Raw genomic sequence first — 27724 nt, 5'->3', positions numbered from 1 at the left:
AAAGGACCTGAATGTGAGACAGGAAACCATCAAAACCCTAGAGGAGAAATCAGGAAACAACCTCCTTGACCTCACTTGCAGCAATTTCTTACTTGACACATNTATGTTTGCACATATAGGAGAATTAGGAGAAACTTAACGGAGGACCGTGGGTGAGGAGAATGGGAAAAAATAGTTGGGGAGAGGGAGGGAGGCAAACCATGAGAGACTCATGAATACTGAGAGCTGATGGGGGTGGGGGAGATGGGAAGGAGGGTGATGGGCATCAAGGAGGGCATTTGTTAGGATGAGCACTGGGTGTTATATGGAAACCAAGTTGACAACACACTATTAAAGAAAAAAAAATAAAATAGAAACAACCATACTGAAGAAAAAGTTTAACACTCATTCTGAAACACTAAAAATATATAAAAATATTGTGTGCCTATCATGGCCCATAATGCATGTGGAAAAATAGAACAAGAGTCAATTTATTATTTCATCATTTTAATTTTAATCAGTAAGCATATTAATGTCACATATACTTCGTAAAAATATAAATATCTTTAAAAGCTGTGTCTTACAATATGATATTCAAGAACACAGAGCTGATATAGGTTGTAAAGTAACCACTATGTGTAAGATATTTGAAATCTGATCAAAATACTGTTATGGTCAAAGAAAACACCTTCTTTTTAATCATTCATATTCAACAACAGTGAAAATGTTCTATATACGCACTGGCTCTGAATAAACATATCCGTTTCAATACTGCCATGCTATCTATTACTATTTTGATGATTACATAGTTTAACATAAAAATGCATCCCACTCAAATTCTCAATAAGTCTGATTATGCAGATAACTTCCTAATCATAAAAACTTATTTTAAGACAAGTATACAAATATAGCGTGGAATTCGGACTTGCTATAATTAGGAGAAAAAGACAAGTGTAATAACACTGCATATTTGACATTTGATACCTACTGCATTTCTGTGCACTCATCTTGCATTCTCTGACTTTCTCCTTTGAAGTGCTAGGTTAAAAGTATATTTACACTAGAAAGTTACTGATAGGCTTAATAATCTGGGAGAACTATGTGTTTGAGAAAGCAAGATTTTCTAGATAAGAATTCTTCAAATATTTTCTATTTTATATGTTTTTATGACCTACCATATAAGGAGAGAATGTTTCATGTGCAACACCTGCAGACAGAAATAGATGTACATTTATCAAGCATAAAATACAGACATGAAGCAAACTATGATAGCAGCAGTGATTCTCAGGGCAGCATGTGCAAAATCCAATATTTTGCTATCTATTTACATCACAGTGGTCAGAAAAGAAATGTGCCAAAACTCCCTTTCCCATTCCACTTGAACTGGTTCCCCACAATTGAAACAAACATCTCCTGTGACATTAAGTTGTCATCAGCTTGTGTGATCCCCAGTTCACTCAACCTTTTCTTCTTCATCTGGCCCTTCTGTGTGGAGGCAGCAACTAGTTCGTTTACAATTTCATAGTTACCTTCCACTTGCTCGGAAAGGTTGGATCTTGCATAAAGCTCCATTCTGCCAGTTGCACACTGAATCAGCTCTTCTAGATCCACCCTTTCCACTGCATCTGCTTCCTCACTTGTCTGAATTTTAAGTGCTCTATTTTCTGGAGAAACAAACAAATTATAACAAATACAGTAAAATATACAAAATAACCCAACAAAAAGCATATATATTTCTATATTCTAATTAGAGCTTTCAAGTTTTTTCTGCCAAGGATTTCTGCTGTCGTCTGACTGGATTCCACAAACTCTTTGCCATAAGTATTTCAGTGAACAGCTGTCTTAGTCTTTGTACCAAGGTTTTCTGACCCTCATACAGGATTATCAATTTTGAATTCTTTTCTCTTTTTATCCTAGAATCTCATTCACTCAACATACCTCTTCTGGATATTGACTACCTACTAAGCATGGTGTTAGGAGCTAGACACAAGGATTTTGTAAGAGTGCCACTCTTCCCAAAGGAACTCTCCTTCTAGCAGCTAATGCCAGCATTAGAAGTGAATGCTTACTGAGGGGCAGAATTCTAGATGTCCCCTATGACACCCAGCCCCCTGGTGTTACTTTCAGGATTGTTAAATGGCAAAAGGATTTTGCACATGTAATTAAGGTTACTAATCAACTGACTTTAAGAAGATAATTCAAGTGCCACTAATCTAATCATATGGGTCCATTAAAAGTTGGGTTTTTTTCTGGCTAGATGAAGAAGAGGAAAGTATGAAGAAATTCAAAACATGAGAGATTTGAAGCATGAACAAAATTTGTCTTAAGCAAGGTTCTCTTGAGAAAGGTTGGGTAGACAGAGGGGGTTATTGGGCAAGGACTGGACAGTGGCCTCTAGAAGCTGACGTAATCCTCAGCCAATTGCAATAAAAATGGAGACCTTAGTCCTACAATCTCAAGGAAATGGATTTTGCCAACAATATGAATGAGCTCAGAAGCAGATCCTCCCCCACCAAGAGCTCTCAGATCAAAGCCCATTCCCCTCAATTTCACCCTTGTGAGACCCTAAGCACATAATACAACCAGGCCCACCTGGCCTTCTGACCTACAGTACTGTGAGAAGAAAAAGAACTCATATAACTAGAGTGGATCCTGATGGATGATGAGGACTATTTTCCTCACCCATGCCACTCATCCATGCCAATGCCTAATCCCTCTCTGACTGAGATTTCACAGTAATCTGGGTCAAGGCTTGAAAGCCACGAATTTCCTACTGAGCTCAGCTTTGCTGCCAAGAAAGACAGTTGACAGGGAGGCATTTACTTCTGCCAATAAAAAATAGAGACAAACTCCCCGATCCCCTCCAGTAAATACAGGCACATGCATTTCTCTGTCTCCATCCTTAACAAATGCCAGCAGGAGCTACCATTGCTATCAAATGCCCAGTTTTACTCTATAAAGGCACAGAAAGCCAAGCATGTTAAGAAGGGAACCGCAGTACCACAGAAACCACATACCAGGGTTTTGAATCAATAGGTGACCTAGTTGACCTTGAAAGTTTCTTTCACCCTGAGATTCTATAATGTTACAACCTTCTCAAGTTTCTTTATCTTCATATCTAAGCATATGCCAGTTATCTTTGTTAAGGAGAAGAGGAAGACTCAGATGCTTAATCAGAGTTTAATGCTGAAATAAAGTAAACTAGAATCTCATTTTTATTTTTAAAAATCACTAAATAAAACATACCTTCAGTTTCATCTTGGACATTTTCTTGCAGGTCAGAGAAGATTGTAGGTTTCACCAAGACAACACCATAACCTTCATTATTATGTATGACATTATTCACCATGGATATTTTGGGAATGTCATAATGCTCATCTAAGAAGTCCTATGACATTGAAAACAAATGTTTTAAGGAACTGTCACATTCAACACTGCCTGCTTTAAAAATCTTCTCACTTTTTTCAGGCTATTCTAAAAGTAGAAAACTAAGCTTATTAATATGTGGTAGCACAGTCTGAGCTCTGAATGACACAGCATTCCTCTGTCATTTCTGCAGGTCTATAGACAGCAAAGTATTCTCACAAAAGACCCTCAATCACCAACTATTGATATCAAGATGACTTTTAAGATGTATGTACTGTTTGTGCTTTTCAAACCCAGAAACAATAGAACTCAACTTGGGAATTCAACAAAACATAATTATTTCTTAGATGAAACTATTCTAACCTTTTGAAAGAGGGTGTTTTAGCAGGTGCACTCACCTTAATGAGTATCCCTTCCTTGCAGTGATGGATCCCATTGTCACTCAAGGTGCACTTACTCCCAGGATATATTTCTATACCAGCACCCTACAAGTTACATTTCAAGGTATCACAATCAGTTTTTTTAAGGCAAGACTAAAAGAGAAGATTTATTAATCATTTCTTAAACCTTAACACAGTACAAATACAAAGCGTTTTACAGAAAGTTTTATTAGATATTTCTAATCAACATTTCCATTTGCTCCATTTCTAGCAAGCTGTCTATCATTTATCACTTTCAAAAACCACACACAGATACACACAAAAAACACTGGCTAAGATTATCAACACTTGATTATTGTTCCACTCCCTTTCATTCTGGACAAGTCAGTTTTCTGATTCTGCCAAAGGAAAAAGATAGAATATTTACCAATTTTTCACTTATTCAAAATAAACATCCTCTCTGAGATACTAAATTAGTTGGAGAATGGTATTTGAGTCTAGTAAAATATTGCAATTTAAGGATAGAAAGAATTTTTAAAAACACACCAGTTTTAAAACATCCCAACATAACTTAAAAATCACTTCTATGAGCTGAACAATTAACGGCCTCCACTATTACACACATGTTAAAATTACCAACCAATTCAAGTGGCTCAATAATACAAAGTAACCAGAAAGATCCATGCATGGCACAATTCTTTCACATTGTCCCTTGGGACCACATGGTACCAATTAAGTAACAGTAACAGGAATAACTTATTTCCTGAAACTATACTAAGCACTTTGGGAAGTAAAAATAATTTACTCAAATCTCTATAGTTATTTAAGGAATCATTTTTAGAATAATTTAGTACACAATATCATGCATGAAGAGTTGGTATTAACCATTTATATGTTGAGGCTTTTTTTCTAAGAGTAGTAGCATACCAATAGAAAATAGTTATTATTAATCCCCCTTTAGGGGATACAAGAACATCTAGTAGTGCCTAGATGGCCCACTATACACTAACTCTCTGTTAGGTTAAAAAAAAAAAATCTGCCAATTGGGCTTTCTCCCCCAGACTTGAAGCTGAAGAATCTGGCAATCCATAAACACCAGACACAGACCAGAAAAGCCTCCCCAAAAGCCTGAACTCTCTAGCCAAAAGACCAGGCAGTCTAGAAAGACAGAAGACTTTCAGAAAATTATAGCTCTACAGTAGTCAAACGCCACAGACAAAAACAGTGGCACATGCCTATGCTGGCCAATGCCAAGGGTAGAGAATAGACTTCCACCTTCTCAAGCCTGTAACAAGACACCCCAACTCTCCCAATGGGGCAGCGTCAGAGAAAGCCAAGCAGGAAGCCAGGATCTGCATTCCCACCAGCCAATAACAAGGCCCTACCAGCATCACTGGAGACTATACACTCCCACCCAACAGTAACAAGATGCCACTCCCTCTCTCCACTAGAGCAGTATCAGAGGAGGCCTGGTAGAATGTCTGGACTGTCACCATTGATCTGTGGTAACAAGGCCACCACCACGGGTCACAGTGTCAGTGGATACCATGTGGGAAACCAGAATTTCCACACCCTCCCAGTAGTAACAAACAGTTGTCCCAAACTGGCATCAATGGAGGCTAAAATGGGGAACCTGGACTTCTATCTCCCTCCACCCACAGCACCCTTTATCCCCTCTCTTCCTGTAGGGGTGTCATTAAAGCTAAAACAGAAGATCCAGACTCTCATCTTACAGTACGAGATATCCAGGTTTTGATGGAAAATCATCTATCATACTAAGAGCCAGGAATGTGTCAAACTGAATAAGATAGAAAATAGATGCCAAAACGAACATGTCAGAGACCTAACAATTAGACAACAGTGATTTATAACAGCCATGATAAAAATGCTTTAATAAGCAATTATGAACATACTTATATGAAAAATGAAAGGTGCACATAGAAAGTCTCAGCAAAAGAACCCAGAAGATATAAAAGACCAAATGAAAATTATAGAACTCAAAGATAACTGAAATAAAAAGCTCTGTGGATGGACTCAACAGCAGAAAGGAAAAGAAGGAGGAAAGAATCAGTGAACTAAGAAGATAGAACAGTAGAAATTTCCCAACCTGAACAACACAGAGAAAATTCACTGGAAAAGAAAAGTGAACAGAGCCTCAGGGACCAGTAAGACTATAACAAAATACTAATATCAAGAATGAAATGAGATACTAGCACTGACCCTGCAGATATCAAAAGACTAAAGATTAAAGGAAGACACACAAATAACTCTATCCTTGTAAATTTGACAACTTAGCAGAAGAAATGGTCACCTGCCTCCCCAGGCAGGTTTGCGGCCTAATGGGCTGGGTGGGAGATGGTGCATATAACACCTGGTGCTCCAGGAGGCACGGCTACCACTGCGGCCAAACGGGAAAGCCCTTCACCACAGACCTGGCACCCATCCACAGGGACTCTGTAACTTATGATCATATCTGTTAACTCACTCAATATGAAATAGGTCATTTGAACAGCCCTACAACTATTAAGGAAATTGAATTCATAATTATAAAACTTTTAAAAAAGAAATCTCCTGGCCCAGATGGTTTCACTGGAAAAATCTACCAAACATTTAAAGAATTAATACAAATTAGGGAAGGGGATACTTCCAAATTCATTTTATGAAGCTGGTATTATCCTGATAACAAAACTTGACAAAGATAGTACAAATAAAGAAAACTTCAGACCAATATCCCTCCTGAATACAGATGTAAAAATTCCTCACAAAATACTGGCAAATATAATACAGCAATATATTAAAAAATATAGGCTATGACTAAGTTGTGGTTATTCCAGGGATGCAAAACTGGTTCAAAATTTGAAAATCAATTAATATAATCCACCATTTTCTTTCTTCCATAAATAAAAATCATGTATTCATATGAAATGATGCAGAAAAAACATCTGACAAACATCAAAACACATTCATTACAAAAATTCTCACAAAACAGAAATAGAGAACTTACTCAACTTGATAAAGATAATCTACAAAAATCCCATTATTAACCTTATGCTTAATGGTATAATACTGAATACATTCTCCCTAATACCAAGAACAAGTGAGGATGTCCATCCGCACCACCATTATTCAACAGTGCTGGAAGATCTAGTCAGTGCCATTAAGCAAAAAAAGGAAACAAAACCATACAGATCAGAAGGGAAGAAATAAAACTGTCCCTATTTGCAGATGATATGATTGTCCATGTAGAAAATCCCGAGAAATCTACAAAAACCTTCCTAGAACTAATAAGAAAAGTTAGCAAGGTCACAGGATATATGACAAACAAACAAAAGTCAATCATAGACTAGCAATGAACACATGGACACTGAAGTTAAAAATATGAGATGATATGAGATGATGCAATGAACACATGGACACTGAAGTTAAAAATATGAGATGATTTATAATCACTTAAAAAATGGAATATTTACATACAAATTTAAGAAAACACATATAAGACTTATATACTGAAAATTATGTAATGCTGATGAAAGAAATCAAAGATGAAAATAAATGGGAGAGACAGAGTGTTCACAAGATTGAAAGACTCAACATAAAAAAAGATGTCCATACTTCTCTAATTGATATACAGTTTTATTGGAAATCCTACTAAAATCTCAGCAAGATTTTTGTAGATAGAGACAATATTTTTCTAAAACTTATAAGGCAAAGGAACTAGAATAGTTGAAACCCTTTTAGAAAAGACAAAGTAGGAGGAATCACTGTATCAGATTTCAAGACTTAACATACAGTAGCAGATATCGGTGGAAGGACAGGTACACAGAGCAGTGGAATGGAATGGAGAACCCAGAAATGGGTCTACACAAATTTTCCATATGATTTTTGACAAAGGTACAAAACGAAGTTATTGGAGGAAGAGTCGCCTTTTCAAGAAATAGTGTGGCTACAATTGGACATCTATGGGTAAAAAAAATAAATAAGACTTAATCTAAAACTCATATTTATACCAAAATTCACTCAAAAATGGATCATGACCTTAAATGTAAAATGTAAACTATAAATTTTTTAGGAAAAAAAATAAGAGAAAATCTTTGATTATCTAAGGCTGGGCAAAGAGCTCTTATACTTAACAGCAAAAGGGCTGTTTTAGAGTATAAGAGCTCTGACACTTAACTACCCCATAAAAGGGAAAATCAATAAATTGGACTTCACTGACATATAAAGCTTTTCTTTGTAGAAGTCCACCAGAGGACTAGTATCTAGAATATAAAAAGAACTCTCCAAAATCGACAGTAAAAAAGAATAAATAATCCAATTAGAAAATGGGCAGAAGTCATAAATAGACGTTTCACTGAAGAGAAGATAAGGATGGCATGTAAGAATATGAAAAAATGTTCAACATGATTACCCACTAGGTAAATGAAAGTAAAACCTCATACCTATCAGAATGGCTAAAATTAAACATACTAAAAACAAACAAACAAATGCTGGTGAGGATATGGAGAAACTATATCACTCAAACACTGCTGATGGGAATGTAAAATGATGTAACTACTCTGGAAAACAGTTTGGCCATGTCTTTAAAAAAAACAAAAACAAAAGTAAACATGTAGCTACCATGTACACTCCTGGGCATTTACTCCAGAGAAATGAAAAGTGCTCACATAGTAGCCTGTACACAAATGTTTACAGCAGCTTTATTTACAATAGCCCAAACCTGGAAACAACCCAGATATCCTTCAACAGGTGAACAGTTAAACAAACTGTAATATGCCAGAATACTACTTAGCAATAAAAAAACAAAAAACAAAAAACAACCGCTTTGTACCTGCAACAACTTGGATGAAGTATCTGAGAACTGTGCTGAGTGAAAAAAGCCAATCCCAGAAGGTTATATTTATATATTAGATTATGTTTACATAACATTCTTGAAATGATGAAGTAATAGAAATGGAGAAGAAGCTAAAGTTTAACAGTAATCAAAGAAGTCTGAAGGAGAGGCAAGCAGATATGGCTATCAAAGGCAACATGCAGGGGCACCTGGGCAGCTCAGTTGGTTGAGCGTCTGACTTCAGCTCAGGTCATGATCTTACAGCTGGTGGGTTTAAGCCTGGCATCCGGCTCTGTGCCTGGAGCCTGCTTCCGATTCTGTCTCCGTCTCTCTCTGCCCCACCCCCCGCCCCCACTCACACTCTGTCTCTCTCAAAAATAAACATTAAACAAACAAATAAATAAAAGAATAAACAAACAAACAAACAAATAAAAGGCAATATGCAGGATCCTTGGAGTGGTGGAAATACTCGACTGAATCATGTTACCCTGCTGTGCTACTGTACTACAGTTTTCCAAGATGTTACAGTTAGGGGGAAACTAGTACAGAGTATATGTACAGGACCATTCTGTATAATTTGTTACAACAGTACATTAGTCAGCAATAATCTCAAAATAAAAAGTCTATTTTATAAAAAGCAACTGAGCTTCAATTGCTACAAACTTGTTTACAAAATTAACAAATGTGAAGGGTCTAAGTCTCAAAGCTATCCTAGAGAAACTGTGAGATTTCTTATTTTTCTTCCTTACACAACTGAATCTGGCTGACTTAGTATATACAAGTGTCTGAACTTCTTTGAGGAAAGAGAACAGGAGTGTACACCTTTACATCTTAGTCCCACATTTTACTTACTTAGAACTTAAGCCTAAACTTCTTCTCCAAAAGACAAGAGATTATCCTACCTTGGCACCATATAAATCCGAGTTCTTCATTAAAAATTCTGCTGATGTTCGCACTGTGACTCCTGTAGTTTCACACTGCAGCACACAGTTTTCCAATGTGGTCTTACCATGGTGAATGACTAGAATGAAAACATGCAATCAAATGCTTTAAATAATGTGTGTTTTCCAAATTAGAAATGGCCTAGAGCTGACATTATTAGGTGGTCTATATATTTCTCTAGCTGCCATTTAAACTTTGTTACTGGAATTACAAATTTATAATTTACAAAACAATGACTAAAATTCTAAAAGCAACATTCTTAAGAAAGAATGAATTGATCTCAGAAATGTGAGATCAAGTTAAAAAGCACTTTTCACTACCAAAAAAGTATCAGAAGGTAACTTTCATGAGTATCCTGGAAGGGAGAAGAAAAGGAAGCCAATTCTAGAAAGGGGATATAGATCCTAGGAAACAAATACCAGCACAGTTGAGTCTAGGGCTAAATCGACTACAAAGAACACAATATTGTAATGATTAAAAGGAAAAAAAATGATCACAAAGAAACCAATATTAAACTAACAAATTTTCAAGAAAAGACTGAACTATTTTTTACTTTAGAGTAAGCTTCCTTAAGTCATCATGTTATGTACATAAATAAATAATCAGCCTTCCATATATTCAAGAGTAAGTTTATTAAATTGCATCTTCCAGGGAAAGTAAAGTTTTCCTTCAAAGCTTGGAACAAAATAATACATGAAATATTCAGATACTTACTCAAGATTCCTTCTACAGCATCATGCTGAATAAATTTTATGCTTGAGATCTTAATATCTGCACCTGTACAGTCCACAAAAGTGTCTCCTTTGCCCCTCTTTTCTATCACAATATCATCTGGCAGACCATATCCTAAGGAAGACAGCAAGAGCATTTAAGATGGGTGAGGGGAAATGTCTAACCACAAAACTGCTACAGTAGATTTCTCTATTTCAAATGACTACAAATGATATTTGAGACCAGTCAATCAAATTGCGTTTCAGTAAAATCTAATCTCTCCACATATCTTATTTAATTTAAACCAGGGTATACATTTTTTAATAACAACTACTCCTCAATTTACCCCTGTATCAGAAAGACTAACCTATCAACTATCTCAGACCAGCTCAGCACTAAATTTGCTTAAAAAAAACCTGCTGTATAAAAATAAATAATCCATATGTGGAAACTAATTTGACAATAAACTATTTGTAAAAAAATAAATAAATAAAATAAAACCCCAAAACAAACAAACAAACAAAAAATCCTAAATACTCACAGCTGGTTCAAAAAGTCCTAAAAATGCATTTAACTCTTACAAGTTTTTTCTCCCAACTCTAAAATCCTATTATCCTAATACACATTAGGTTTGAAAATACCAGGCATTTCTAAAGATTTTAAAATTTTAGTATTCTCTTAAACTGACTTAGAGCCTGACAAAGGGACTTAAAACAATTTCAGTTATTGAAAAAACAGGTCTACCTTGTGAACCAATAAAAAACAGTGGAGCTCGACAGGAAACCATCAAAACCCTAGAGGAGAAAGCAGGAAACAACCTCCTTGACCTCAACCACAGCAATTTCTTACTTGACACATCCCCAAAGGTAAGGGAATCAAGAGTGNAATACCATATGTTTGCACGTATAGGAGGATTAGGAGGAACTTAACGCAGGACCATGGGGGAGAAGAAGGGGAAAAATAGTTGGGAAGAGGGAGGGAGGCAAACCATGAGAGACTCTTGAATGCTGAGAACAAACTGAGGGCTGATGGTGTGGGGGGAGGGGGAGTGGGAGACAGGCATGGAGGAGGGCACTTGTGGGGATGAGCACTGGGTATTATATGGAAACCAACTTGACAATATTTAAAATTAAAAAAGATAAAAACAAAAAAACAAAACAAAACAAAAAAACCAGTGGAGCTCTACAAATTCCAAACTAATAATGCAGGCCAGAACTCTGAATGGACTTGCAAAAAACTGGAGTATCAGAAGACTAGAGAAGTTGCCTGACTTTCACAATAAAACAGAACCACATAGAAAAAAGCTGTAAGAACTAACTCTCAATGTCTAAGATGAGGCTTTGCTTGAGTAAATGAAAGCAGTCACTACATTAAGCAGGCAAAACCAATAAAGTTTTCTGTACTCAAAGGACACAGACAAGCCTTCAGGGGCACTGGAGAAGAATGCAAGGGGACTCCATACTTGGGAATGATGTCAGTGATGGGACTCTGGATGACTGGATTATAAGAATTTTTTTTTTCTGATTCCTTTTGTGTCTGCCTGTAGTTGGAACATTTTCTACAATAACCATTATGTTTATCATCAAAAATAAATAAAAACTAAAAAGAATTGCCATATTGAGAAAAAAATAAGATTATTACATTAACAAGCTACATATTCATAGCAGTTTAAAACATAAAACCATCACTTAACCAAATGTACTAAACAAGAAAGAAAAACCCCACTAGGTGCTGTTAACACCCTGCACGTGGTAGGTACACAATTATATATCTCTTGTGATAACTATTAGCTATAGATCAGTCAGATATGCTATCATATAAGCTTTAATCTTATTCATGAACAATTACTCCATATATTCACATTAGATATACCACCTGATTCCCCAAATTCTCAGAAATGCCCCCTATTAGCAAATCTATAGTCATTTTTTACACTTAATTCTCAGAATCCTATATAGTTATTTATGACAATTTGGTAATTTCATTATTAATTTCCTCACCAATCTAGGAAGAACGGTTATTCACCATACAATCTATAATATCAATGCTATTTTCACTATGCCAAAAAATAAAGTGTTTTTATTGTAGTGATTTATCCTGCAGATGTGTTATTTATACACGCACATCTATTATATATCAAATATTGGAGAGGAGAAAGAACAAAAATTACATACATAAAACAAAAAAGGGGGTGAAGTGATATACTAGTGAACAGCAGGAGATTAAACTCCCGGCCTTGCTTCCATTAAGAAGTTTTGACAAGATAAAGATAAAGAACATAGCTTAAGCAGTTTGTGAACAGCTGCACAAGTCCCAAAATGATATACGATTTTTGGCATTACAAGCTTTATTGCTAACTTGAAGCTCTTTTGATAAATAGTTGAACAGATGCGTCTAAATTTGACATGTTATAGAAATAAACAGGACCAAGAAGAACAATTGTAAAGTAACCTAACTTTAGGAATCACTCTAAATGTACAATAAGATTATGACAGCTAAAAAGTTATTTTTAATAGAATTTTTCAACAATAATGTTCTCAAAAGTACACATTGGTCAAGATACAAAGTAGGATTTGACATTCAGCAAGCTTTTAAAGAATGAATAAAATAACTATTTTTGGTCCACTTTCAAGTTGGACCTACACCTATGCAAAAATGTTAAATTTAAAACAAAAACCATGCATCAACATATCTGTAACATATAAGAAATAAGAGTAGGCAGGAAATAAAAAATAATAAACTTCAAAAGAATATTCCTAGGGAAAATTTTTATTCTAGAAATGAAGTTTCCTTTCCATAAACCACCTATAATCTGGAAAATATGCTTCCTCCTAGCAGTCTTTTTTTCCTCTATGTGCTTGTTTTCCCAACACATATAATGCCACAAAAAATCATACCTCAAGATTCTCAAACACTGAGTCAATGCCCCATACACTTTAAATTCTTTTTTTTTTTTTTTTTGAGAGAGACAGAGAGAACACATGTGGTGGGTGGGTACATGTGGGAAAAGGGCAGAGGGAGAGAGAGAATCTTAAGCAGCCTCCACACCCAGCACAGAGCCAAGGCAGGGCTCGATCTCACAACTGTGAAATCATGACTTGAGCCCAAATCAGGAGTCAGTAGCTTAACCGACTGAGCCACCTGGACGCCCCTAAATACTCAAAATATTTTCAGGCAATTCATTTGAAATCCAATGGAATTAATTATATTCTTGGAGCTTCAACAAGATCAGTGATTTACTGTTTTCTTAAGCATATCATGCAAGACAGTTTGGTTGTATGATATTCCAGACTCACCTTCCAACTCAATGGAGTCAGCAATGGCGAATGTGCCATGTACCATGTAATGGCCAGGACAAACAATCACAGTGTCACCTTCATAGCAGGCATTTATAGCAGACAATGGATCACTATGGAACTAGAAAACAACAACATATTGGAAATATACACCCCCAAAAGCAACCTACATATCATCTAGCTACCCTCATGTTTCACTTTCAAAGTGCCAAAAACACATACTTAAAAATATCTCCTTGGCTACTGCACTGAACCCAACACATGCTCAGTAAGTGACTAATGCTGATGAAAAGCAGGGTTCTCACTACTACCCATTTCACAATAAATCAACTCTGGGAAGCTCTTATAAATGCTTTGTAGAATTCAGTAAAATCTGGCATGAATTAGAAGAGAAAAAGCCACCTGGGACAAAAAATTCCTTTTACCTGAATTTCTGTTTCTTCCTTACAAGGCTCCTGACAAAGCCTGTCCCTGAGCAGAGACCGCAGCAGACCAGTCATCATGGTGGAGGAGACCACATGCGTGACCTTCTGACCATTTGGACGAATGCCCTTTGCTTGGATATTTGAATTCTTCTGATAACCAAACACGTATCTTAGAGAAACCAATAGACCTATCAGTTCTCAGTAAGATAGCTTGTTAGAAAAGATGCCAACTAAGAATAACAAAGACACACATACCTCAACAAAGGATTCTCAATGAGTTTTAGCTTTTGTTTCAACTGTTCAATCTCGGAATACAATTTTAACCCTTCAACCATGGAGATGTTTTCCTGCTCGGAATCAGAGTTACAATTTGACAAACTGCTTCTCAGATTTAAAAATTTCCTGTAGCTCTCTTCACATTGGGACAACAAATTACGGTAATCAACAATAAGTCCTGATGGAACTCGATCTTCAAGGATGTCATAATGCCTGAAAGTTTAAAAGCAAATTGAAATACACTGTCTTTCTGACACATTTTCCTATCATCAAAGCAGTGCAGTTAGTCCTCAAAGATCAGGAAGAAAAGCATTTTATAATACAATAACTCAGTACATGTTAAGTCTTTCTGAAAAGTACTCTATTGTAAGTGGAAGCTATTCAAAGTTTTAAGGACCACTTTATTAAAGTCACTAGCTTTTCTTGCTTTGGGGAGTTGCTAGGTTTTGCCCTCAGATCCAAGCATTTGTGATTTACAAACACTGAAAGTTCATGTTTCACAATTTGTAATCATTATTTAATAAAAATTATTTTCTCATATATTAGGTTCAAAATCTTAATAAGTGAATGTCAGAAGGCAATCTGAGAGTGTGGCTGGGAAGGGAAGTATCTCAAGTAGTTTCATAACAATGTTGAAGATTACCATATTTATAAGATTGAAAAATAAAAATGATTGAAGTCATCTAGTCCTTCCTCACATTTAAAGCACTACAGCACAAAATTATGCTGAATATTCCCTTAGGAAGATTATAACAGTATTTCAAAAACATAAGCCTTTGAGATTCTCAGAAAAAAACATAAAGCTGCCATTACTAAACTAGAGCATGATTAAAACAAAATAACCTTGTACTGGATAACCTTATTGGCACTTAAAATTTATTATTAGTTTGTATACCTTCTCAAATATATAGACAGAACAAAAAGTATTTTTAGATGCAATGAAATAATTTATGAATGTACAATCAAGTTAATGCATATGAAATTAATGGATTTGAAAATAAACTGCAATATTATTGTCATTACCTCGTGTTTTAAAATAATTGCTTTATTTCTCAGTTAAAAGTATATTGACTAGCTATGCCTGAGGCTAGAAGATAATTTTCAACCTTGGCTGCATATTAGAATAACTGGGGAGCTTTTAAAAATACAAATACTCAGGTTCCCATTCAGACCAATTAAATTGGTCTCTAGAAGTAGAGAGGTTTTTTTTAAAAGTTCCTTGGGGACTCTAATGTGCAGTCAAGGTTGAAAACTATTGCCTTAGATGATGCTTCTCTAACTTAGTCATGCTCTAAATAAGATAGGGGGAAAAACAGAACCACATCCTAAACAAATTTACATGAAATTACAGTTAACATTCAAACAGTACTTAAAATGAATAAAAAATATTCTTTTTCCACTTTTCAAGTAAGTAAATTAGGTGAAGCTTGAAAAGCAAGGATTTTGTCTGCTTTGGTTAATCCATACTCATTTAAAGATATTCTAGAAATCCACTTTGCAAACAAAAAATTGGGAACTAAACCACTGACTGCTTGATCAGGTCTATTAAGTTATAAAGATTAAGACTCAAATTTTAAAATAAGTTTTTAGCATTTCCAATATCCATGCCAATCAGCTTATTTCTTTTCATTAAAGTGATACTTTGTGGTCTGGAAGCAATGAACCAACATCTGTGTCTCAGACTCATAAGCTTTGAAGTACAGTGTTTTGAATTAAAAAGGAAAAATATTTACCTCACAGTGCAAAATCAAGACAATATGGTTTGATTCCCTTTAAATCTTGCACAGTGATAACGCTACTCCTCTCTTTGCCCAGGGACCTTTTTAAAGAGTCTGCCTACATTTGATAACATTCTAGTTTCCCCATCAAGTACCATAGTTTTTTTTTCTCCATAACTGAAAGCAAAATTCCTCCATTATGCTTTCCCATCTGCCAGGCATGTAAAAGGTATGTATGTAAATCATCTCTCGTCTGAACATGTAAAGCTGTCAAATCAGAATAGTCTTTTCCAAGTAAAGATCAAATTTGCTAAATACATATTATTCACCTACCATTACATTTCACTTCAATCAAAACCAATCATTGCTCTCTAAGAGCAAGCATAACAAAACTAGAAAATATGCAAACTTATTGAAATTCTGGCATTTTATTGAATATATTATGGGAAAATAGGAAATACATGATAGAAAAACTGGAAAGGCTAAATAGAAATCACACATAATTCTAAACCAAGAAGACCCATTAACTGTACTTTTCACATATTTTTACTTATTATTTACTATGTAAATCAAGAGAAACTTACTAAATCTAATTGGGTTCCAGAAAAAAGTAAAGGATTACTTATTGTCTTACCTATGTAACAAAATCACCTTTCACATAGGGGAAAAAATCACCTTCTACAATTTTTTTTTTGAGTGCAAGTTCTAATTTTATTCTTATTGCAGCACTGCCTATTAAACTACCACTTATGAATACAAGAAAATTACCTGGTCTTAGAGTACCATCTAGTGTAAATCTGAATACTATGTATGTTGTATGGTTAAGTTAGATTTTTTGTAATGTGTTTTTCCATTTAAAAATATGACAAATTAGAAGAAGAATGTGTTTCAGTAGTTAGGAAATTTTTATGCACCACCAATATTAACTGTTTAGTATTTTTATCCATTTGTCAAATAAGATTTAAGGACAAGAACTTGACCTTGTTTTCATCCTGAGATAATTGTTAGTTTAGCCTAGTGTGTTTTACTGTAGGAACTTAGAATAAAGCCAAATATTTTTTAAAGTACTCTTAAAAAGTTAAAGCAAAAGAAATCTTCTATAATTCAACTAACTTCACTATTTTTCAAACAATTGTCTTTGAATTTAACACTGGGTTTCTTTTAAACACATTCACTAAACTGAGTTTTATTCAGACTTACAAAACAATGAGTTGTTTAATTTCAGTGTCCGTGAACTCTGCTTTTAGACTCAGTGTATAAACACTAAAAATAGGTTTCTCTGCACTTGTACAAGTTTCATTTAATAACTCGTCAACGGGTTATCCTATTTGCAGAGCAGCCTGCTACTATGTGTGGGCCCTTGGAGTACACATACACCAGACAGATAAAATAAACCATGGATAGCTCTTTTTCCAACACAGACAAGGTCACTAATAAATACTTACAACCTCAACCGAGGTTCAACACATCTGACAAAATAATCATACTCATCCTCCTCTTCTTCATCCCAGCTTCTCCAAATGTTTTGATAGAAAAACCTGAAAAGGAAATTCATATCATTCAAATTCAATCACTGGCTCAGTATTAGGGTTCTGGAGGGGTGCAAGCTTAAAGAATAAACCACAACAACTGTATCAGCAATGGTACAGAATGCTGCATAAATGTTAGACTTGATAGTTGTGAGTCATACAAGAACTTTTCTGGATTGGCTAAAGAAGTTTTTCTACAACACTGTTTCCATTATCACCTTTTTTAAATAATAAGAACTACTTATTGACCATCTGTAATTGGGTAGATGGTAGTGTCATTTGTTAAGATAGGAAAGACTGGGAGAGAAAAAGATTTGGGGTTGATATCAGCTCTGTTTCTCCATGTTTGAACTGAGATGCCTATCTGACCTCCAAGTGGATGATGTCAAGAGTAAATATGAATATATAAGCCCAAAGCTCAAGGGAAAGATCAGGGCTAAAGACATTAATCTGGGAGTTGTCAGAATACTGATAGCTTTAAAGCAACAGATGAGATCATCTAGGGACATAATATAAAACAGCAGTTCTCAAACCTGGCTCTGCATGTTAGAATCCCCTGGGAAGCTTTTAAAAATTGATTCCCAAACCTACCCAGGACCAATAAATCAGAACCCTTGCAAAGGGCAGGAGACGGAAAGGGGTTGAGTGCAGAATCCATATTTTTTTAATCCCCCCCAAGTGATTGAACAAACTATTATTATGGAAAATTTCAAACATCTACAAGAACAAATAGTATCATGAATACCATGTATGCATTACCCAGCTTCAACAATTATCAATACATAAGCTATTTTACTTCATCTCTACCCTACCCACTTACTTCTCTGCTCCCCATCCCCACGATTCCAATACTGGATTTACTTTAAAGCAAACGTCAAACATACAACAATCACAAATTTTAGTATGTAGCTGTAAAATAAATTTTTATACCAAGAAAATGTTATAATTTCTTAACATCCAAATATCCAGTCGGTATTGAATTTTTCCTATTTGTCTCTTCCCCTATTGTTGCTGTTGTTTTATCATTGGCTTGTTCAAATCAGGATACAAACAAGGGTCAGCTATTGCATTTAATTAAATCACATTTATTCTATAGATTATCTCTCTCTCCTTTTCTCCTTGCAATATATTTAACAATTTCCCACACTCTGAATTTTATTGATTGCATCCCCATGGGGTCATTTAACATGTTCTTCTGTTTCTTTTACTTCTGGTAAACAGAAAGTAAGATCTAAAAACTTAATCAGCTTTAGGAAAGATATTTTGGCAAGGATACTTAAAGGGAGACACAATGTACTTCCATCAGGTAGCGTATGATATCTGGTCATCTCTTCTGATGATGAAGTTAACAATGACCAGTTGATTCAGGTGCTGTCAGCCTGATCTATCTACTACAGAGTTCCCATCAGTTTTTCACCAGTGGTTTTAGCAGCCAATCATGATTATTGCCTAGAATCTTTATTTTATTGCAAGGTGCAAAATAGTGATATTCTGATCCTATCATTCTTTCTTCATGTATTAGTTGGACTACTCCTATAAAACACAATCCGTAGGGGTACCTGGAGACTCAGTCAGTTGAGTGTCTGACTTTGGCTCAGGTCACGATCTAGCAGTTCATGAGTTCAAGTCCCACATTGGGCTTGCTGCTGTCAGCACGTCAGCACAGAGCCCACTTTGGATCCTCTGTCCCCCTGTCTTTGCTCCTCCCCTGCCTGCACTTTCCCAAAAATAAAAAAATATTAAAAAACAAGCAAACAAAAGCAATTCCAAGGTAATTCTAATGTGCTTCCAGGGCTGATTAAAGAGAGAGAAGGATGGATAGTCTAGGACCAATCCCTGGGTAACTTCAACATTTTAAAGTTTTGAGCAAGAGAGAACAAGCCAAGATGACAAAGAAACTGGGAGTGTGTGTGTGAGGAGGATGGGAATGATCATATAACTAGAATGTGACTGAGAGGGAAAGCAAGATAAGATCAGAGAATAGATGACTGGGAAGGAGAACATGGAGGACTTTGGTGACTAAATTTAAGCATAATATCAGTGGTACCATGGGACAGAAGCATTACTGGAATGCCAGGAGGTGCAGAGTGCAACTATACAGAACTCTGTCAAGAAGTTCTGCTGTGAAAAGAAAGGAACAGTGAAAATAAAGCCATCTCTTAATTCTTGTAGATTGGACTGCCAGTCTCTTCACCTTCTAGTCATCTCAAAAAAAAAAAAAAAAAAAAAAAGAAAGAAAGAAAGAAAAGAAAAGAAAAAAGAATCTGAGCATGCGTTTACTCAATAAAAAAACCTCTGCCTACTGCTGCCTTCACAATGAAGTTCAAATTCCTGAGGCTGGCAGTATTACATGGATTCACAATCTGGCTCTAGAGCACCTCTCTTTTCAGACCTCCTGCATGCAAACTCCCATTTCACAAGCTGTTTCAAACCTCCATGTGACATGCTGGTCAGGCTGTCCACCTTCTCCACCTGGTAAGCTATTATTCACATTTCAAGACCCAGCTCAAGTATTATCCTCACCATTATCATACTGGGCATTCACACACATCACTCACATCTGCACGCCTTCCAGTGTTTATTCGCTTATATCTCCTCATCCCCCACATCCACTCGGCCACCAAGTCCCAGCTACCCTACCTTCTCAGTAAGCCTCCATGTGTCCTCTCTATACCCCACTCTAGTCCACTCTCTTGCCTGGTCTTCCTATGACATCTCCCTCCATTTGTTTTCCACACAGTAGCCAGAATAAATCTTTTAAAATACAAAGCTGATCCTATTCACCCTTGAATAAAAACCCTTTGGGGCTTCCCCAGTGCTCTTACAGACAAAAATGACTAATTGGCTGATGAAACCCTGCATCTTCTGACTCCTGACAACCTCTAAGCTACCCCAGCTAGGCTGGCCTTTCACTTCCTTAAATTCACTCAGCTCCTGAACCCATTCCCTCCCCACCCCTGCTACAACCCCTTTCACCTAGCCAACTCTTCAGACCCAAGTTCAAATGTCATTTCCTCAGGAGACAACCATGTAACAGCCATCTGACCTAGTCTTAGAACACTCTAAATCTTTATTGCACTCACTGCAGTTTCCAATCACATTTATACCTTCGTGTGATTAAGATTCATTTCCCACCNAAAAAAAAAAAAAAAGATTCATTTCCCACCTTTAGAACGAAGCCCCCTGGTGATGGTGACTGAGTCTGTTTCATGCACCAGCCAAATCTCACCTTCAACTCAGGACCCTGCACTTGAATATTCATTGAATAAAAAACAAATAAGAACCCTAATAATTTGAACTTTTCTGGGCACTGACCAGAATTGGAGTCCTCAAAATGAAGAATAAATTTAGCCAGGCTCACCTTCAAATAATACCATTACTAATTCCAGATATTTATCTTTCTACCAACTTCAATACTCATAAAGATTGATTCTCTGATTCCTAATTTCCTAAACTCATCAATTATCCCTTTACCTTCAAAGGCTTCAGTTGACAGATTTTTTTTTTCTAGGGAGAGAAACATAAGACAATTATTCTGGTTCTGAACAGAAGCCAGTTCTTTAGATGTATGTTGCTTGGGCAAATACTGAATATCTATGGTTAAAAGTTCTTATGTACAATTAGAAATTTTCCATAAGATCTTGAAAGCAGGGCCCCAAACACTCTGCTTCTTTGTGGAGCATTGAAATTAAGCTCAGCAAAACCAGGTTCACTCACTAATGGTATAAAAAGTGAAAACCACAAGACACTGTGCCACGCTATTAACATGATCATTATATTATCCAGTCTCCCAGTTCCTAGAGGAATAGAAGTCCATTTTTAAATTGCCAAAAGTCAACCTTCCTTAGTGAATATACTTATAATACAGAAGACCCAAAAGAATTATCTATATCAGGAACTATCTGACAAAAGATTTATCTGATGATGGTTATCAGAGGGGAGGGGAGGGAGGGAATGGGTGAAATAGGTGGTGGAAATTAAGGAGAGCACTTTTTAAAAAATATAATTTATTGTTGAACTGGCTTACATATAACATCCAGTGCTCATCCTAACAAGTGCCATCCTCAATGCCCATCACCCACTTTCCCCTCTCCTCCACCCCCATCAACCCTCAGTTTATTCTCTGCATTTAAGAGTCTCTTATGGTTTGCCTCCCTCCCTTTCTGTAACTATTTTTTTTCCCTTCCCTTTCCCCATGGTCTTCTGTTAAGCTTCAAGGACAGCACTTTTGATAGGCACTGGGTGATATATGGAATTGCTGAACCACTATAATGTACGCTGAAGCTGATATAACACTGTATCTTAACTATATTGTAATTAATTTTTTTAAAGCATACCAATTAATCCAGGTAGGGACTTTCCTTCTCACTTAAGGGACAAAGACTGCATATGTTCAAGTGGAAATCAGGTATGCCAAAAAAGGTTGAAAGGCATGAACACATCCCCTAAGTATCCTGGAAGTGGCCTGAGAAAACATCTTTGGCCAGACACATTCTTAAAAAAAAAGTGTGTCTTATTGGTGTACAAGAGATGATGTACCACCTCCTTCACTTTCTTTCCTTTCCTCATATTCAAGTACTTTAATCATAAGCCTTAGCCTCCAGAACTTTTAAGAGTTTCTAAACATATACAAACCAAATGAAGAATCCCTTATTTTTTGTTAACAGTGGAGGACACTGAATTAAGGCCATATGGGAATTCTTTGTATTTTTTTTCCAATTTTTCTATAAGTCTGAAATTATCTCAAAATGAAAATATAAAATACTTTTAAAATCTTTTTAATTAAAAAAAATTCCCTATCTTTGAACATTTTAAAATATTGCAATGACCAATTTTATAGTTTGAGTTTTAAATGTAGGTATATAATGCAGACCAGAATTACTGCATTTCAATCGAAGTCTCAGGCCATGAGGTTATTTTTATCAACTATCTTCCTACCTGACATGTTCAATTGCAAGAGCTGTCTGGTCAAATACTCCAGAGTCATCAAACACCACCCACAGCTCTTGCAGGGGCAACCGATGTTCCTTCAGATCGAGGAGCTCATTCATACACTCCAAGGTAAAAGTGCTCACTTGAGATTCACAGAGGTACGGCTTGGCAAGCCTCACTACTGCCTTCAAGGCTGCAAAGTCCACATCTGTGACCTGAAATTCAAAATATTACTTACATAGAAATCAAAATTAAGACAAATATAAAACACTACTTATAGCTTTGATTTTTTAAAGCATGAAATGGGAACAGGGAGCCTTCTTCCATAGTATAAAAATAAACAAGAAGGGCCTGGTTCTTACCCATATGGAGCTTACGTTGTAATTGAGAATTGAGAAGAAAACAAACAAGACAGTGATGAGGATATGACAAAGCATAACTAGCAGAGATGATGGTCTGGTGTTGCTGGGACGGTGAAGAGAAGTCACTTCTTAGCTGTGATGTACAGGATGAAAGGGAAGCAGCCATCTGAAGATCAGGCAGGTGAAAAAGCCCTGTGGCAGAGACAAGCTTGGCTGCTGGGGCAAGCAGAAAGGCAGTATTTCTTGCTGGAACCAAAGGGAAAAAATGGGCGTGGGAGGGGGCAGCAGGAGATGAAGTGAGAGAGAGGGGCAAGGAGATCAGGACAGAAAGGGCATTGGAAGGAACTTGGATTTTGTGTTCTCTAAACAATGAGAAGCCACAAAGCCAACACCAAGGCTGTAGTAAGTGCAATGCATTAGAGGTTTTAAGCAGAGGAATGGCACATTTCTCTTTTAAAACAATGACTCTGACAACTTAGAGAATGAATCAGGATGGAGATGGGAGATTGAACATGGATGGAAGAATGGATGGTGACGATGGTATCCTAATCAAATTAATAGGCCTTTACTGCAACCAAGATATTAGCATAATCCAAAATTTAAGAGTCCCCATGAACAGCTGCAATCCACTGCCTCATACATAATCTCTGCAGAAAGTGATGTCATTTTCTAAAGTAGCTGCAGCAACAACTTGTATTTTCACTCATGGTTTAACATTTTAGTGGAACAGGTTTTTTTGTGGTCCAGTTAACAAATATTGAGAAAAATTCATAGCTGTAATTAGAGTGCAAATTTAGTGTAAAAAGTTGAAAAATAAGATTGTTTTTACTTTTGACAATGGGACACATTATCAAGAGATTAACCACATATCTACAAATTTGTAACATAAAAAAATAGGCCAGTTTTAAAATGCCTGTTGGGTTTGAGTTACTTAATGGGCTACAACTAAGAAGGTAAAAAATTAATTGAAACTCCGTTGACTTCATAATGAGGCTCTTTATTTTTTAAATGGTCTCAAATACCTCCTCCACTTCATAAGTTTATAATCCATTTCCCCTTGTCAAAGGACACTGAAACTTACACCACCTCAATTCCCTGGTAGCTCCTCTTTGGCTGCCTTTAAAATTTGTGGAACACTCCATGCACCATGACAATTAGATGTGAAAAACATGCTATTTTCAATCAGCTCATAAACTTTAATTAAAAATAAGCACTTTGGCTGTAACAGTCTGAAGGAAAGTGCTTTTAGCTAGAGACAAATGTCTTAACAACAGAATTAAATTTACCTCAACCAGCACCTCGAACACATTAGTGTGCCAGACTGCCCGCCATCCAGATGGTTCAAGGACCTTCTCCAAGAACTCAGCTGTGAATTCTCTTACTTCAGAGGCCTTGCAGTCAGCTACAAACAAAATAAACACAATAAGAATTAAGACTGCATAAAGCAGAGAAAAATTAATAAATCTACTTAAATCCACTTTCTCAGAACAAACTGGCAGTCTGGGGGACTGAGATAGACAATCTACTTGTAAACTGAAAAGATAAAAGCAGTAAAGAAGAAAAAAAAAAACCTACTTACCTAAAATGTAATCTTGATAAGCTCTAAATCGCTCATAGAACAAAAGTTGACTTGTCTGGAATATTTCTGGGAAATGAGTCTTTCCTTCAGGCACAAAACTTTGTAAATTAGTACCCGGCTTATCATGATTGTTACAATCACTGCATGAATCTTCATCTTGGAATAGACCTAAAAGAACAATAAAAATAATCAGGCTTAACTACCCCAGACACTTCCAGTGTTAGGGACTGCTTCTAATTTCATACCCTTGTTTAGAAGTTCCAAAAAATATATAAACAAGGATTTGGGAGCAATGCTTTATTCACCTTTATCACTATCAGAAGAAACCAGTTTTCCAAACTTGAAAATACCGCAAAAACCAAGTTCTACTTTGAAACAGTAAGAACTTAAAATCTTTCATAGGTTAGGTCTTTGTTGTTCTGTGCAGTTTTTCACAGAGGCAGAGGAAGAGGGTTGTTTTTTATTCACTAGAAGTCACCAAAGATCTACTTTAAAGGATCTTTAAGCTGTGATTCTTATTATAGCTGGCAACTTATAATGGTCAAATATCTTATAGTGTTTTTTTTTTCCAAAAACAATTCCCTAAAGCTGCATTAAAGTTAGGAGCAGGTTTCCTATATACCTTCTCAAAACTAGTTGAAGCCTCTCTTTATTTTCTTCAATATCAGTCTGTCAATGGCCCCTCAATAAACAAGGATGAGAGATTCTTAATAACGCATAAGGTTTACTTTGCTAAAGCTACTAGGTTCCTCCTCACTAATTTTAGTGACTATGTCTAAGGAAAAGATTAGAAAATGCTAATCACATTAGGTTTGGGCTGTATGTACTTATGTTTTATAAGGCATGATTTGGCCAGTGGCATATCTAATCCTGTCTAATACGATGTTCTTAATAGACAAAATGGCTACTAAATAAGCAATGCTGAGGGTAGCATTTATGCTGGCAAAATAATATCCATAGGTTGTTTCAGGGAGGGTATCTTATCTGAGACTGTTATTAACAGCAGTCTTCCCACCCCACCTCCCCAGATCCATGTGTTTTCTCCTTCCTTTGACTTCTTTGCCTCTGTTCAGGCCACTAGAACTACCTGACTTCACAAATGACCCACAGTATATTCAGGGGTCTACTGCTCACAAATGCCAATGCACATGAACTTCAAAGGGCATTAATACCTCACTAGCTGTGAGGCGATCTCTCTGTGCCTCAGTTTCCTTGCCTATAAAAGAAAGATGAAAACAGCATGCCTATTTCAATTAAATTAAGATAATTAAATAAATTATTTGTTAATCACAAGAGTAAAAAATAAATAGTATATATAAATGTTAAAGAAATAATACCTTCGCCTCAAACCCATTTGGATGGCTATTATCAAAAAACAACAAGAAAAACTATCAGGGAAACAAGTGTTAATGAAGAGGTAGAGAAGTAGGAACTCTTGTACACTGTTGTAGGCATGTAAAATGGTATAGTTGCTATGAAGAACCATATGACCCATTCCATTTCTGAGTATATATCCAAAAGAATTGAAAGCAGGACCTCCAAAAGATATTTGTACACCCATGTTCATAGCAGCATTACTCACAATAGCCAAAAGGTGGGAGCAATCCAAGTGTCCATCAATGGATGAATGGATAAATAAAGTGTCATATATACATAACAATGGAATATTATTCAGCCTTGAAAAGGAAGGAAATGCTGACACCTGCTACACCATGGGTGAACCCTGAGGACATGATGCTAAATGAAATAAGCCAGTATACTATATGATTTCACTGATAATGAGGTACTTAGTCAAAATCATAAAGACAGAAAGTATAATGATCATAGCCAGGGGATGAGGGAGAGGAGGATGATAAATTATTGTTCAGTAGGAATAGAGTTTCAGTTTACAAGATGACAGAGTTAAAGAAGAAGTTAAACTNCAAACCATGAGAGACTCTTGAATGCTGAGAACAAACTGAGGACTGATGGGTGTGGGGTGGAGAGGGGGAGATGGGCATGGAGGAGGGCACTTGTGGGGATGAGCACTGGGTGTTACATGGAAACCAAGCTGACAATAAACTATTTGTAAAACAACAACAACAAAAAACAAGATGACAGAGTTATGGGAATGGACCGTAGTGATGGCTGCAAAATAGTGTGAATATGTTTAATACCACTGAACTGTACAATTAAAGATTATTAAGACAGTTAAATTCGTTTTATGTGTATTTTAACAAAATATAAAAAAGCAAAGGATACCTTACTTCAGCACAATTCTTTACCGCCACTTTGAGAGTATTGTTTTTCACAAATTATTTCACTTAATCTTCAACATTCTGTAAGACCGTTGGCTCTGTTTTCCAGATAGGAAAACTGAAGTCAAGTGATTTCTGCTAGGTCATAAGAGGGATTAGTAGTGGAACTAAGTCATACATATATTTTCTTACTTTACCAGACTCTTTCCACTATACAAGCCAACTGAAAACGGTAAAGGAAAATTCTGAACAGCTTAAAAATATCAGGACAAATAATAATAATAACAATAATAATAATAATAATAATGGAAATCTCCATTAAGAGTTAGACAGGACTGAGAATTACACTTCGGTTCTATTTTTAGACTGTCCCATATTGGCTCCTCTAACCTTGGGCGTGTCACCTACTCTCAGTGGGCAGGGCTACCTAGGCCAAAGATTCAAGTTTCTTCTCTTTCAGTTAAGGGGAGAGTGGTTCATGATCTACCTTGAGATGGAGAAGAAAAATAGGAGACATCTCCCCACAGTTGAACACACACAAAACACCCGGAAACACACCCAGACATCCAGGTTGGGAATTCTTGGCCTGGTTCAACTCCCTCCAATCTCGCAGAAGCAGAAGCCAGATGGGACGGGGAGAAGGGGAGATGCCCAAGGTACCTCCCGAATTTGGCGTTCTGAGCGGCGGTCGGAGACTCGCACTGTCACCACAGCCACCCTTGCTAGCTGGGTCCGGAAGCCCAAATAAGATCCAGGCGCCCTTTGAGGGTCCCAACGCCCCAGGCCCCCGCGGAAATGGTCTGCCGCTAGGAGGCGGCTCCTCGGGCCCGGCGTAACAGGTGCTCACCTTTCTCCAGAGGCAGTGTTTCCTCCTCTACTGCCCAGCCTATGCGCTCTGGCTGCGGAGCCATCGCCTGCGACCCCAGCTCGCCACCCTCCAGCAACCCGTCAGCCATTTCAAATTTCCGCGGGCAGCAGCCTAGCCCTGTAACAGGATGACGCCGGCATTTCTGATTGGATAGTGGGCCGAGGCTCTTGGGCCAATTAAAGGAAGGCTTACGTTGCCTAATTTCCGAACGAGCTCCTCCCCCTCCAGGCTCCACTAACCCCGGAAACAGCGCCTTTGCGCCACCTACTGGGCGAGCGGAGCGTTGTTCTCGT

At 36.7% G+C, this 27724-nt stretch overlaps 1 protein-coding gene across 1 annotated transcript; it reads right to left on the bottom strand.

The window, feature by feature from the left end:
* Positions 1-495: 495 nt before the first annotated feature.
* Positions 496-27524, bottom strand: SHCBP1 (SHC binding and spindle associated 1). Its single transcript, XM_077751307.1, has 13 exons — positions 27411-27524; positions 24327-24494; positions 24034-24149; positions 22392-22600; positions 17370-17462; positions 14186-14419; positions 13931-14099; positions 13506-13626; positions 10213-10344; positions 9459-9577; positions 3744-3830; positions 3226-3367; positions 496-1643 (listed from the first exon to the last, which is right to left on the bottom strand). Exons 1-13 carry the CDS (start codon positions 27517-27519, stop codon positions 1318-1320), a joined length of 2025 nt encoding a protein of 674 aa, XP_077607433.1. The 5' UTR covers positions 27520-27524; the 3' UTR covers positions 496-1317.
* Positions 27525-27724: the final 200 nt, after the last annotated feature.

Source organism: Crocuta crocuta, unplaced genomic scaffold (genome assembly GCF_008692635.1).
Source record: "Crocuta crocuta isolate KB4526 unplaced genomic scaffold, BGI_CrCroc_1.0 scaffold124, whole genome shotgun sequence".
Taxonomy (NCBI): domain Eukaryota; kingdom Metazoa; phylum Chordata; class Mammalia; order Carnivora; family Hyaenidae; genus Crocuta; species Crocuta crocuta.
The sequence above is the reverse complement of the archived record's forward strand: the minus strand, read 5'-3'. Positions and strand labels throughout refer to the sequence as shown.

Excerpts from the sequence above, each read along its gene's own strand:
- SHCBP1 (XM_077751307.1), bottom strand. The coding sequence starts at position 27,519 with ATGGCTGACGGGTTGCTGGAGGGTGGCGAGCTGGGGTCGCAGGCGATG. Across the intron at positions 14,420-17,369 it reads GTTGAACCTCGGTTGAGGTT|GCATTATGACATCCTTGAAG; the intron begins GTAAGTATTTAT and ends TTAAACTTTCAG. Across the intron at positions 1,644-3,225 it reads TGTCCAAGATGAAACTGAAG|AAAATAGAGCACTTAAAATT; the intron begins GTATGTTTTATT and ends TTGTTTCTCCAG.